At 38.7% G+C, this 12,670-nt stretch overlaps 2 protein-coding genes across 3 annotated transcripts; both read left to right on the top strand.

The window, feature by feature from the left end:
* Positions 1-2,349: 2,349 nt before the first annotated feature.
* Positions 2,350-6,436, top strand: LOC137137206 (dickkopf-related protein 2-like). 2 transcript variants are annotated; one of them, XM_067523170.1, is made up of 5 exons: positions 2,350-2,589; positions 2,739-2,911; positions 3,475-3,631; positions 3,832-3,954; positions 4,303-6,436. In XM_067523170.1, exons 2-5 carry the CDS (start codon positions 2,744-2,746, stop codon positions 4,686-4,688), a joined length of 834 nt encoding a protein of 277 aa, XP_067379271.1. In that variant the 5' UTR covers positions 2,350-2,589; positions 2,739-2,743; the 3' UTR covers positions 4,689-6,436. The 2 variants fall into 2 exon arrangements, with proteins under 2 accessions (XP_067379271.1, XP_067379270.1); XM_067523169.1 differs by having other exon boundaries at positions 2,736-2,911.
* Positions 6,437-10,460: 4,024 nt separating this feature from the next.
* LOC137137211 (GTPase IMAP family member GIMD1-like) lies at positions 10,461-12,382 on the top strand. The gene is made up of 4 exons (XM_067523177.1): positions 10,461-10,572; positions 11,157-11,322; positions 11,749-12,011; positions 12,107-12,382. Exons 2-4 carry the CDS (start codon positions 11,169-11,171, stop codon positions 12,380-12,382), a joined length of 693 nt encoding a protein of 230 aa, XP_067379278.1. The 5' UTR covers positions 10,461-10,572; positions 11,157-11,168.
* Positions 12,383-12,670: the final 288 nt, after the last annotated feature.

Below are 12,670 nucleotides of genomic sequence, written 5' to 3'. Positions count from 1 at the left end.
AAAGCAAAATAAGCAACAAAATTGTCAGTTTAAGTACTTTAAATCATCTACAGTCAACATCTGCCTGAAATCTACAAACTATAGACATCATTAACAAAATGCAGTGATACTTCACTGGTGATACGCTGACACAACGTTGCTGCAGCCATCTTCACTTCCTGCTCGATCTTGTTGCATGTGGCATCATTTACGGGAGATTCAGATCAGGTGACTGACTTTGACATGGCAGCGTATTCCACTGACCCAGAGGCCCACAGAAAACAGCTGTTTACCACCAAGATCTCAAACACAGGAAGACCACATTATAAATCAGGCAGAGGTCTGAAGCAATGTCCGATGGACCGATGAGACCAAGATGTGTCGAAATGATGGCAGGTTTTTGGCGTCTGTGAAAAAAGGTGGAGGTAGATTCACAGTCTCGCACGTATTTATTGATGAAGTGACTTCTGACAAAAGCAGCAGGATTAAAATTGAAAACTCACTGGACGGTGCTTCACAGTGCAGATGAACACTAACCTAAAAAAATATAATCCACTGAGTATTGACGATGTCCCCCCTGAGGTTTCTTGTCACAGATGGTTTTAAGTATATATAAATGTTATACATTATTAAAATAAAGCTATAGAACTGATTTGTGTGTATGTGTTTGCATTATTTCATGTCTTTTGTGTTTTTAAATGTAATTTTTAACACTTTTATTGATACATGAATGTGTTTTTTCATTATATATTGTTCTTTCCTCTAAGGCATCATCCTGTATGTTGTCTCTAATGTTAACTGTGTGAAATATTAACTTTAGCTATTATGACTAAAACCACATGAGATGATTCTTTATGGTATTTCAATGAAATATGATGTAATCTTTTATTCTTTTCTTCAGTGTACTTCATCTTCATGTCCCTGTGGTGGAAGCCATCCATCATAATAAAAAGGGAGTTAGCTCGAGGTGAGGGTGACAATTAGTAAACTGATCTGTGAATGCAGTGATTGTCTGTCTTCCTCCACACACAACAGCACCAACAACAAGGCTGAGATGTAGCTATGTAGTGTCCTAAAGTACCGTTCTGTAGGCTCGTACTATGCATTTCCATTTTTATGTTACTTATGCCAAATAGAAATATTCCCCTGACTTTTTCATATTTACACTAACTGGCCACTTTTTAAAGTATAGCTGTAAAATCTAATGCAATGCAATACAGCAGCTCTGCCATGAGTCTTACTTCTACAGTGTTATAATTTCTCAGTTTTTAGGTTGAAGCTGTCGGAAAGGTGACAATTCTACTCTCTGTTTATTATTGAGGTCAAAGTGCAGTTGTACTGCAGTGCATAATAAGAAGAGGTGGTTCTAATGTTTTGGGTCATTAGAGTTTGCATGTGTACCTAATAAAGTGGCAAGTGTATTGTGTGTCCCATTTTCATAGTTGCTACAGAATATTACAGAGTAACAGTGAAATATAAATTATTGTTAAAGAGTTAACAGCTGTAAATCTGAAAACATTAAACTTAGCTTCATCCTTACAAACACCGGTCATAAAGTGCAGTAACTGATGGGGTAAAGTTAATTACAATAGATTTCATATTTAATGTTACACTTTTATCTAAGCCAGTTTATGGTAATTATTTGTGTTTATTTACATTTTAGACAAAAGCGTGACAAAGCTGCAGAAAACAGTTTGTAACACTTTAAACTACAATGTAACTGTGAATACAGTACAATCGAATTAAAATTGTTGAAATTGGCTCCAACTTGAACAACAGTAGTTGCAGTAGTTGATGCTGTAAAAGAACTGTTAAAATGTTAATTAGTTTTAATCTTTTCTGCCTAATGTGTATTTCTGATTTTGATATACAGGGTTAGTACATGTTGCTACTAACTGCTAATTTAGCCTGGAATTGTACTAATAATAGGTTTTTCCTACAGCTTTGTGTTGCTACTTTAGCTTTTTCATTGTTGATCATATAGTTTTGAATATAACTCAGCTAAATAATCTTGTACTTTAACATTTATAACAGCCAGGTGAGTCATTGTGCTTTGTCCTTGATTTAATAAGTGTTTGTGTTTATCTGACCACAAATCCAACTGCGTGTTTTCGAGTAAAGTGACACATGAGCAGAATCTACAGGAACTATTTAACATTTCCTCTGATCTTTTGTGAACCTTCTGTTTGTTTTCACACGTTTAAATGAGGAGCCCTTAATCCCACCCCCACCTCCCTCCCCGCTCACCTGTATCGATGGATGCAGGTGAGGAAGCGCGTGGGTATCGATGTGTGGTGAGGGAGGGGCGGGGAGAGCGTGACCTGGGCTGTGGGCGGACCGCGTACTGCGCGTGGCGGTGTCGCAGCAGCCTATAAAGGGGATCAGGGGTCCGGGTGCATGTCACCGATCCGCCCAGCAGCTGCGGCATGTGCGACGCCTTCTGCTCACCTGAGCATTTATTTTGTGCCTTAGAAATATTTGTTTGAAAGTGGAAAGACGCAGCAGACTAACGAACCCTGAAATTGGGAATTTGGTGCAACAGATCGGGAATAGTCCAAAAACATTTGGATCATTGGAACAGAAAGAAGAAATTAATTCTGCGGTCACCAGGTAAAAACACGTTGTTTTTATTTGCTATTTTCATTGAAGTGCGCAGATCAATTCTTGCTACAAGTAGCATATAAACATGTTTCTTCTTCAGCTGCAGGTTTTTTGCACACTCGAAATGCGCTAACTGTGATTCGTTTCCCCGTCAGCAGCGGCCATGACCCGTCGGGTGGTGCTGATGGTGAGTCTCGGGCTCGTGCTGTTGGCAGGTTGCTGCGGCGGGAAGGCGCGCGTCAGGCTGAACGCCATCCAAACAGTGGTCCTACGGGAGGGGGAACTGCTGCCGGTGAACCGGAGCACCTGGAAACCGAGCGCGGACGTGACGGTGAGCGGGTGTTTCTGGGGTCTATGTGTGACCCCAGTGGTGAGAGATGCATGCTTAACATACCACCACCACAAGTAAAAGTACTGCAATACTACAAGTATTATTAGAAGTTAAAAGTAAACTAGTCTACAGCAAAAAAATCACTGTAACTGATGCCTAATAATAAATCACATCATTACACACATCATTACTTACTGCTGCAGCTTTATCTAGTTTGGAAATAGTTGGTTGTAGCTACTGTTTTCCTACCTGGGGGTCAGCCACCAGATAAATCTGCAGGGTCCTGAGATGATTGATCAGACAGGAAAAAAGAACAAAAGTATGACTTAGTTTGATGTGCACATCTTTCTTCAGGTTTCACATTTTTCCATCTTAAATCTAGTGGGATAACCAAGTGAAAACACTTTCAACAGAACAAACAGTACAATTTTGTAAACTTTATTGCTGGAACTGTTTGAAACTTTATTGTCAGGACTGTAACAATGTTTAAACTTTATCGCCTCGGCTGTTACAATGTTTCAAAGCGCCTCCCATTCACGGTGTCTAACATTGTATTTCTCCAGCTCTATCAGTGCATGAGTGACCTGGAGTGTGCCGAGGGGAACTACTGCCACACCTCCACCAAGAGTCCCACACGCACCCGCTGCCAGACCTGCCGCAGGCGGAATAGGCATTGCCATAGGGACAGCATGTGTTGCCCCGGCAACCACTGCAGCAACAGTGAGATTGGTTTTTATATACTGTATTATATACCTATATACGTATATACTTTTATATACCCATTTTTATAAATTGAATTGTAGTCCAAAACCTTACTGTCTAGTAAGTTTATTTTTATTGCCATTTTGTGGCTTTTATTTTCATGCAGTTGATTGAAAGTTCTGTATTTATGCCTTTTCTGTTTTTTTATTCTCTTTCAGATATCTGTGTTCTTGATGTGCACAGTTTTATGTCGCCTAAAGTCCCAGAAAAAGGGAAGAGTTCACTGTCTAAAAAGAAGAAATGGAAGAAGAAGGACAGGATGGACATCAAAGTTACACTGGGTAAACCTCTAGAAACTTTTTTGTCTTACTTGATTTACAATGATTGTCAGAAACTGTTAATCGGGTGCTCCAATAACATTGTTCTTTGTGTCCTCGTGGCATGTTAATCAGTCTCTTAGAGACATTTTTGTTGCTAAAAATACAGAGAATACACAATCGCAAATAGAAGGAGCCTCTTTTGTTAAGTTAAAAGAGCTTTTGTAATTATACATGAATTTTCTCAAACTTTGCTGATGAAGAAGTCTTGGAAATAATGCAACTCATTGCCTAGATTCTAGGACATGAGTCATTTTTGTGAGACAGTATCATTACAGCTGCTGCTTCCCTCACATTATTGTCTGTTTCCAGGTCAGGCTGGAGATCCCTGCCTGCGATCCTTAGACTGCTCAGCAGGTTTATGTTGTGCCCGCCACTTCTGGACTCGCATCTGTAAGCCGGTGTTGCGCGAGGGCCAAGTTTGCACGCGACACCGCAGGAAGGGGAACCACGGCCTAGAACTCTTCCAGCGCTGCCCGTGTGGAGCTGGACTCAGCTGCCGAACGCTGCGAGAACCAAAAGTCCAGCCTTCATCTTTATCAGCCTCTTCAACATCACTGCTGGTGGACGCTGCAAAATCCAAGTTTGTGGCGTCTTCTTCCTTGTCTCAACACTCGACTCCAACCATATCTTCATTATCAGCAAAACCATCATCGGTGGTGGCAAAGATGAGACTTCATGTATGCCAGGAAATCTAAAGAGGGAGGGACAGATGAGAAAAAGAAGGAACAACTGACAGCGAGGAGAGATGCATTGGTCTGAAAGGAGGGAAACGAGAAAGGAAGGAAATACTTCTCTCTTTTTGCCCATGACTGACTCTAGAGGGAACAAGAGGCAGATACAGGAGAAGAGAGTGAACACAGGCAAATAGCAGGAGGGTTGAATAACCATACCTGCTTACATATGTGAAAAGTCACTTTGAGCCCCTCTTCTCCTCCACCAAACCTTCCCAGTATCTTCATGCAAATTAACGTCCTGTCGGACTGCATTCACACACAAACTCAACTGGATTTGAAAGTCTTTGCGGATCAGATTGGGTTTCCTCCTCTGTGTCTAGACGGGCAGAAACCATTTTAAAATCCAGTTTGACCCCATTTACACCACCAGGAAAAGCTTTAATATTATAATACTTCATATATGTATATTGCGATAGCCTGCAGCAGGCTTTAAAGATTCACAGATATCGGATCATGTGCTGTTATTTTGAAAAGCCGTAGAGCAGAAAAATCAAAAATATCTATTTGTATTCTTGAAAACAAAGAGATTATTGTAAACTAATTGGGAAATAAGGGTCAGAGTAACATTTGTTTTAATAAAAATCTAGTTAGCCGGGTGGCTTTTTTATAAAATACTTTTTGAACATACTGTAATTGTAGTGTCCTGAATTGCACGGATATAACCAGCAACGGCTTTAATAGGCAGTTTGAGTGTAACTGTAGTTTAATAGTGGTGATGGTTGACTGGTAGACACCAAACTGCCAAAAAATAACTACCATAAATATAAATACAGCACCTTTTTCTTCTCTACACCAAAGTCAAAAGTTGCAAACTTTCGACTGATGCATTGTGATGATCCAGTCTGAAAACACACAACACCACATAGTACTAGTTTCTAATATCTCCAGCCTACCTGTTTAACATACATGTGGCACGATGATTTTATGATCATATGATTCTGCAAATTAAGGAAAAACGTATATTCATTTATAACCTTTCAAATTATTTATGTTTGCATGTTTAAAGTACATCAAAGAAATGTTAAGTGAAAAAGTTGCGAAAAGTCCCAGATCTCTGAAATAACAAACAGCCACAATAGAAACTTCTTCACATCCACATTCATATGACTTAAGTGTGAAATGCTGCCTCATTAAACCCAAACTATCCCGTCCCAGGTTTTGAGGCCTGATGTCCAGGCTCCTTGTTGATTGCACTATTTCTACTGATTGATAGTTATTTTTGTAGAATTAAGAGTTAAATGTTGGTATGATTAGTGTGTTGTGTGTGACTCTGTCAGATTGTTTTGGGGGGGGATGTGTCCACTTTTGTGAGCAGAGATCTTCTGTTTCACCAGTGTCCTGTGATTAAAGGGATTAGCCCTTTTCTAACATGTCAGAGTGTCTGCAGGGGACAGCTAAGGATAGAGGACAAAACCATGTAGCACTTTTCAAGACTTTAGCCACGAAACATCAGGATCAATTTTATCTTATTTCCTTATGTTTCTCTGGCTGATGCCAAATTGTGTAATCAAGTTGCTGAAGTACTGAAGTGTGGTAATAATAAAACACAGTTTTGTATTCTAATCCTTCTATGCTGTGGTTTTGTGACTTTGTAAAAAAAAAAAAAATGGCTGAATCACATCCCGCAAATAATTTAAAGGGTTTATGATAGTTAGCTAATCAATCAAGCTAATTTTGGGGATAAATTAAAGGTGGCTTTATTAGTTTTGCACAAGTTTTGTTCCTCTGACTAATCCTTTGTGTAACTAAAGTTGCTTGTGTAAAAGTTTGGTAATTTATTAAAAATAATTTCAAGAAACATAGTTTTCTTTGTTTGACTATGCTACATTCACTCGTCTGAGTAAACAGGAACATACATATGCTTTCTAGGACTTTAACATAACAAAACTACAGAAGCTTTCAGTACTTAACAACACCACCCTTGCTAAAAGTAACTTTACAAGGTAATTTTCTAGAGGTTAAGACTGTGAGAGTGTGTTCTGCTGATGGGATGCTAGTACATGCCTCACACAAAAACACTGATTTGTTGTTGTCGTTAAGTCCTTGATTAGTAGTAACACTTCAAATATTTTACTCAAGCAAAAGTACTCAGCAGATCATCAAAATTTTAATTACTGTACAAAAGTAGAAGTACTCCACTAAGAAAACAATGTATTTAAACAACAGTGATTATGGTCATAATGTCAAAACATGTACAGTAATTAATTTTTAAAAATAACGGTCAGAGGTCACTGTTTGTTAAGGTGGAGCTTAATGTGCTGACAGGTGGTTAACACATAATGATACATCATCATTTATGAGTTTATAATATTTATATAAAAACCACACCATATTTTTATATTAAAACCACCAGATGGGTTAATGTTGTGGCTGATTGGAGTAAATTTACAGCATGCAAACATGTTGACTGATGAGTCTTTTCCCCCTGAGGACGCAGGGTGTCACATGATGTTGTTTGTTTATGCTATAATAACTAAGCTACGTAAAATGGACATGGCTTCAGTTTTAGAGGTGTTGTTTTTAGCCAGACCAGCTGTTTCCCCTTCTATCAAACCTCTGTGGCTAAGCTAAGATGGATTTCCTCCAGCTCCCATTTTCCCCCAGAATATTGAACTAACCTTTCAATATCTAAGACGGAGGCATTTGGTTAGACCACATGTATCTAAAAAACCAGGCAGTGAATGTTTTCCCAGCGACTGGTGGGTGGTGATGAGATTATCAAAGAGGAAAAGACTTCCCCACAGGCCTGTGAAGACACAGGGAAATGATCCCATCTGTGCAGATAAAAGTTATTCATGACCACAGAGTCAAAGCACTCCCACAGATACATAACTGGTTTAAATATCTGTCAGAAGCATAACAGGTGATTTCTGTCTTCATTTGGAGTGGAACAGAAGACATAAAAGAGTAGATCTTTAGAATATCAGGGTTTAAAAATCACCAGATTGTCTTCCATTTGACTTTCATGGTCACATTAACATTTTATCTGATCTTTTAACCTTAAGTAACATCAGACGTTTGATGGCTTTTAAAACCCATAATGCTCTTATTTCCCTCTGCACTGACATCTCGCAAGCCTACAACTTCATCTTTCATCCTAATATTGCATAAATAAAGTTAAAGATCTGACTCAGAGAATGTGACGGTAAGATGGCACCTGCGGCTGAACCCAACTGAAACATTCCAGCATGGTCTGTATATAACAGTTAATATTCAATATAAGGGTATTTAAGTTTTATATGTGATCACTAGATATGTGCACAAAGAAACTTCCTACATCCTTAAAAAAGAAAAGTTTACAAAACTATGAGGAATATGAGTTTATCCAACATGTTCTCATCCCACAGCATTAGACAATGATGCTTCCTAAGGCTTTGCTGTATCATGTTGATGCCACAGGTACACTTCTGCACTCCAGTAGCGCCACTATTTGATGTCACAGGAACGACATTTTATACACACAAATAATGTGTTAGAGTTAGGGAAAATAACTTCAGGGTACGGTTACGTTAAGAGACAACAGTTAGGGATAGGCGCTCAAACTTCAGGATAAGGTTAAGTTACAAGATAAATTACATAAAAACAAAACACTACAAACAGTAACAACATCACACACATACTCCTTTACTATAGTAACCAAGTCTGTCACATTGTGTTTTGATCATCATTAAAGCAAAAACATGGTCTCACTGAAACCTCGGAGCGTTGATTACCAACGCAAAGAAGTACACTTAATGTCATCATGTAACGCAAGAGGACTGGACACAGCTGGGCTTTTTGATGCTTGGGAATGAGACAAGCTGGTTTATTTACTCTGATGTAAGCCACAAACTGTTACTGCACTGGCTTCTTTACAGACTGATCATTTTCACATGATTTTTGTTGAAACGTTATAGACTCAGAAGGACCTTCACTGAGCACTGACAGACTGAAAAAAGTATGCATTAATGTATGTTCCAAAAGGAAAACTCAGAGACAATAAACCCAGTGTAAATTACCAAAGAGCTTCTGAGATAAGGGCTAAAAAAACAGAGATCCTTGTCTCACTAATTTGTTATTATTGGTATTCGATTCCATGTGAGGACACTGTGAGAAGCCCAAATCTTAACAGAGTAAGACCAAATATGGAGATTTGTTTTGGTTTGTTTGTTTGCCAAAACCTCCCTAGAATCAAGTTTAATATTTTGAAGGATCCAAGAAAATGAAAAATAAAGGAGAGAATATGTGTGTGTTCGCTCTTCTGTGGTTGATAGCTGTTGGGCATTGCTGTCCTCACTGTGGGTACGCTAGTTATAAAGATAACACACGCACACAGGTTTTTCCATGCTTGTGTCACTCTTCCATCCGTGTTCCCCAGCTATCTGCATTATCTTCACTTTCCCATCTGTGTTTCCCCGTCTCTTTGATGTCTTATTTCACAGTTTTTCCTTATTGTTATGATATTAATATGATTAAAGTGAGGAAGTACTTTCCATTGTTGGTCACTATTTTCACCTTTGGACCACCTTTACCATAAAGAGGATTAAGTGTCTGTTTTATAGGTTAAAGTTTCCCAGAAGTTATAATTTGAGTAGTCTGCACAGTTTTTGTGGTGTTTGTTGCCGTGGCACTTGATGGCGTGCTATGGGAAGCTCCTCCCATCTCTTCTCCTGTAGTTCCATACTAATGGAGCCACACGGGTTAACGGTAGTGCCCTTCTTATAGTAACATCATTGTACTCACAGCTTAGTTTGGTGTCAGAAGAATGAGGCTGGTTGAAGAGTGGGAAAAAGATCAAATGCTGTAGGTAAAATAAATTTGTTGAAGGAGTCTCTGGCTTCTGCGTGCTGAAGGTCCTTGCCTTCTTGGTGATGGAATGTCATCTGCAGGCCCTGAGGCTCTAATGCCCTAGGCAGCCTCACCTGACCAGGTGAAAGATGAAAGAAGAAAAATGTAAACCTTTCCTTTACGCAGCCTTCCTGCATTAGGAACCATACCCTGGTATTTGGTAAATGGTCTGCACTTATATAGCGCTTTTGTACTTATTGGCACTCAAAGCGCTTTACGCTGCTTCTTATTCACCCATTCGCACTCACAATCACACAAAACCCTGCTGCTATGCAGCTGGCCAACGCTCACCGGGAGCAACTAAGTACATGGTCTTGCAAAAGGAAACTTCAACGTGTGACAGGAGGAGTCGGGGAATCAGACCAACAACTGCGAGATTGGTGGACGACCGCTCTACCTTGTTATGATGCACCACAGTCGATTTCTGACATATACAGTGGTTATTTTCTAGTGTTGCCATTATCAGTCTGTATAGCAGCAGGCTATAACTGCTTAACATGTAAAATGTGAAATTATTTAATAACCAGGACTCTGGCACACAATATATCATAAAAAATTATGAAAATCAAAATTTTTATAAAAGCAACAATATTCATTAGTTCATTTATTCATATAGGGAAAATTTACTATGCAGTATTTTTTAACAAAAAGTCACAATACTACAAATTTAAAAAAAAAAATTAAACATTTTATGAAAATAAATTTGTTTTGAAAACAAATAAGGAAAAATGCTGCATGTAGACATATAGTATGAATATTTAAAAAGCTAAATTAAAAAAATAAATCTTTCAACTTTGCAATAGTTGGCTTCCATACATCATTCAGGTCCCTTTTAGTCTAATCTGAAGCAAGGTTTGCCACTTTTACAACCCAATAAAACAATGCAGTGACGAGCAGTTGGACAGATCTGGTTACAATTTAACCAGAAACCTCCCCTATAAACACACACAACCAACTTCCCATACTGATTAGTCCAGGAAATGTGTTTCTGTTTGTCTCTTCTGCAAAGGTATAAGAGGTAAGACACATTATTTTTTAATACTGATGATCGTCTAGTTCTAATTTTTGTGATTAGAAAGTTCACAAACAGTTTAATAGCAGATTCATGAACTACATATCATTTGTTATCATACCGATCGACATTTACACGCAGGTTTAGATGAGTCTTAGACAGATAGTCACAGGTCGACACTAATTCACACGGTGACTGCTGCTCTGATAAGTCCTTTGAGTTTTATAAAAATAAAAGGAAAGTTACCGTTAAATTGGGTTGTTAGACACAGGTTTTGATTTTTTTGGATCTGTTGTGCACAACACAAAAAACTTAATTTGGTATAATACATTTTTAAAAATACTTAAAGCAGGTGGCTTTCTGGGGGTTGATTGTCCTCTATTTCCTCTATTTATAAGACAGTTAAAAAAAAAATTATTCGGTAGGAATAATTGTGAATAAGTGTTTTAAGTTTTCAATTTTTTTTTAAGTGTAAAGTTTGCTGTTGTTTTTTTACAAAACTTAGTTCATCATAAATCTTTACCTATCACTAAATAATATGAAACCTTTAAACTGCTAAATTTGAAATTGTTATCAAACATTTTTTTTAGACGGAGCTCAGCATGGAACACGGTCGTCGTTGCGACAAACCTGTTAATATTCTCGGCAGATGGAGTCCTCAAGACAACAGTGATGAACGGAATGTGCTGGTCCTGAACGTACTGTTGCTAGGCAGCAGGCAGTGTGGGAGGAGCTCTGTGGGGAACGCTCTGATTGGTATCAATAGTTTTAGATACTCGTATTTTACTAAAATCTCCACATGTTAGCTGCAACCTGCAACCCATTATCGTCTTTTGGTCTAGTTTGCTGCATTAATATCTATTGATAAAGCGGCTAAATATAAGAAATCTAAACATTTGCCCCTGCATCACATGCACACAAAAATAAAACCCAAAGAAGATTCTAGCATCATCGATTTCAAGTTATTCCAAATGAATGTGTCACAATAATGGAATAATTATTCAAAATATTGATTTACTTCATTATAATTTGTTCTTTTGGCATGATTTATTTTCCATTTGCCATTTTGTAGAATTAAAGCATTATTATTCTTCCCAATATTTTAGGGAGAAAACTGAAAAATAATGACTGTATGACTTCATTTTTATACCGTTTAAAATTAATAAAAAAAATGTTTCATAGGTGGGCATGAATTCCAAACAGGCACCCGCATTTGTGGTGATTCTGTGACCACTGAGTACAAGGTCCTTAGCCGTAACTACCCGCAATATTTCAGACGACAGGGGGCAGAGTGTGACCTGATGCTGCGAGTGATTGACACGCCCCCTCTGCTGCCACAGCAACAGATCGTGCGTGAGCTCTGCCCTGAGGGCGTGCATGTCCTCGTGGTCATTGTGAGAATCGACCTCCCACAAGAAAACATACACCTGGATCAGCATATGGAGGTACGCACACAAATGTACACGAAAACACTTTGTGTTTGTGTATTTACTTTATGTTCACTCATTTTTTGTGTTTTATATGTGTTCTTGTTTTCTAGAGTCTATTCGGCCCAGAATGGCATCGTCACGCATTACTCGTCCTAACATATGCCGATCACCTGAAGAAGGCAGGTCTTCAGCAATCTGACTACCTCGCGCAGACCTCGGACTGGCTGCGAGCTCTGGCGAAGGAGGTGACAGGTGGAGTCTTGTTCTTGGACAACAGTTGTGACTGGCCGTTGATGAGAGGGAAGCCGCTAAGAGAGACACTGCTCAACCTCTCAGCCAGGAACCACCACAAAACTCTGAAAGTCAGGACAAGTGTCTCACTCTGATTTCAAATTTAGCAATCAACTACCAACACCCCAAAAATCAACAGCCCTAAAATGATGCTCTTTTTACTCACATTGTAACACATTCTGACATTACTCATATCAGAATCACAGAAGCCTGGAACTTGCCAGTTAAATGTCTTTATTACTCAATTAAGGATAAACTTGAGCATAATATATCCATTAACTGTCTGCTTCCTGACCAGCTGAAAGGGACCTTAATGTATTTATCTGCCATTGTCTTCGGTGAAGAACACTCGAAGAACTAGACGATTTTGGTTTCAAGCAGTT

Source organism: Channa argus, chromosome 12 (assembly GCF_033026475.1).
Source record: "Channa argus isolate prfri chromosome 12, Channa argus male v1.0, whole genome shotgun sequence".
Lineage (NCBI taxonomy): Eukaryota > Metazoa > Chordata > Actinopteri > Anabantiformes > Channidae > Channa > Channa argus.
Note: the sequence above shows the minus strand (reverse complement) of the source record. Positions and strands in the feature narration are given on the sequence as shown.

Bases quoted from the DNA above. Each gene is read 5' to 3' on its own strand.
- LOC137137211 (XM_067523177.1), top strand. From the start codon at position 11,169: ATGGAACACGGTCGTCGTTGCGACAAACCTGTTAATATTCTCGGCAGA. The intron at 11,323-11,748 runs GTATCAATAGTT...AATGTTTCATAG, and splicing joins TGTGGGGAACGCTCTGATTG to GTGGGCATGAATTCCAAACA. The intron at 12,012-12,106 runs GTACGCACACAA...CTTGTTTTCTAG, and splicing joins ACCTGGATCAGCATATGGAG to AGTCTATTCGGCCCAGAATG.
- LOC137137206 (XM_067523170.1), top strand. From the start codon at position 2,744: ATGACCCGTCGGGTGGTGCTGATGGTGAGTCTCGGGCTCGTGCTGTTG. The intron at 2,912-3,474 runs GTGAGCGGGTGT...GTATTTCTCCAG, and splicing joins AACCGAGCGCGGACGTGACG to CTCTATCAGTGCATGAGTGA. The intron at 3,632-3,831 runs GTGAGATTGGTT...ATTCTCTTTCAG, and splicing joins CGGCAACCACTGCAGCAACA to ATATCTGTGTTCTTGATGTG.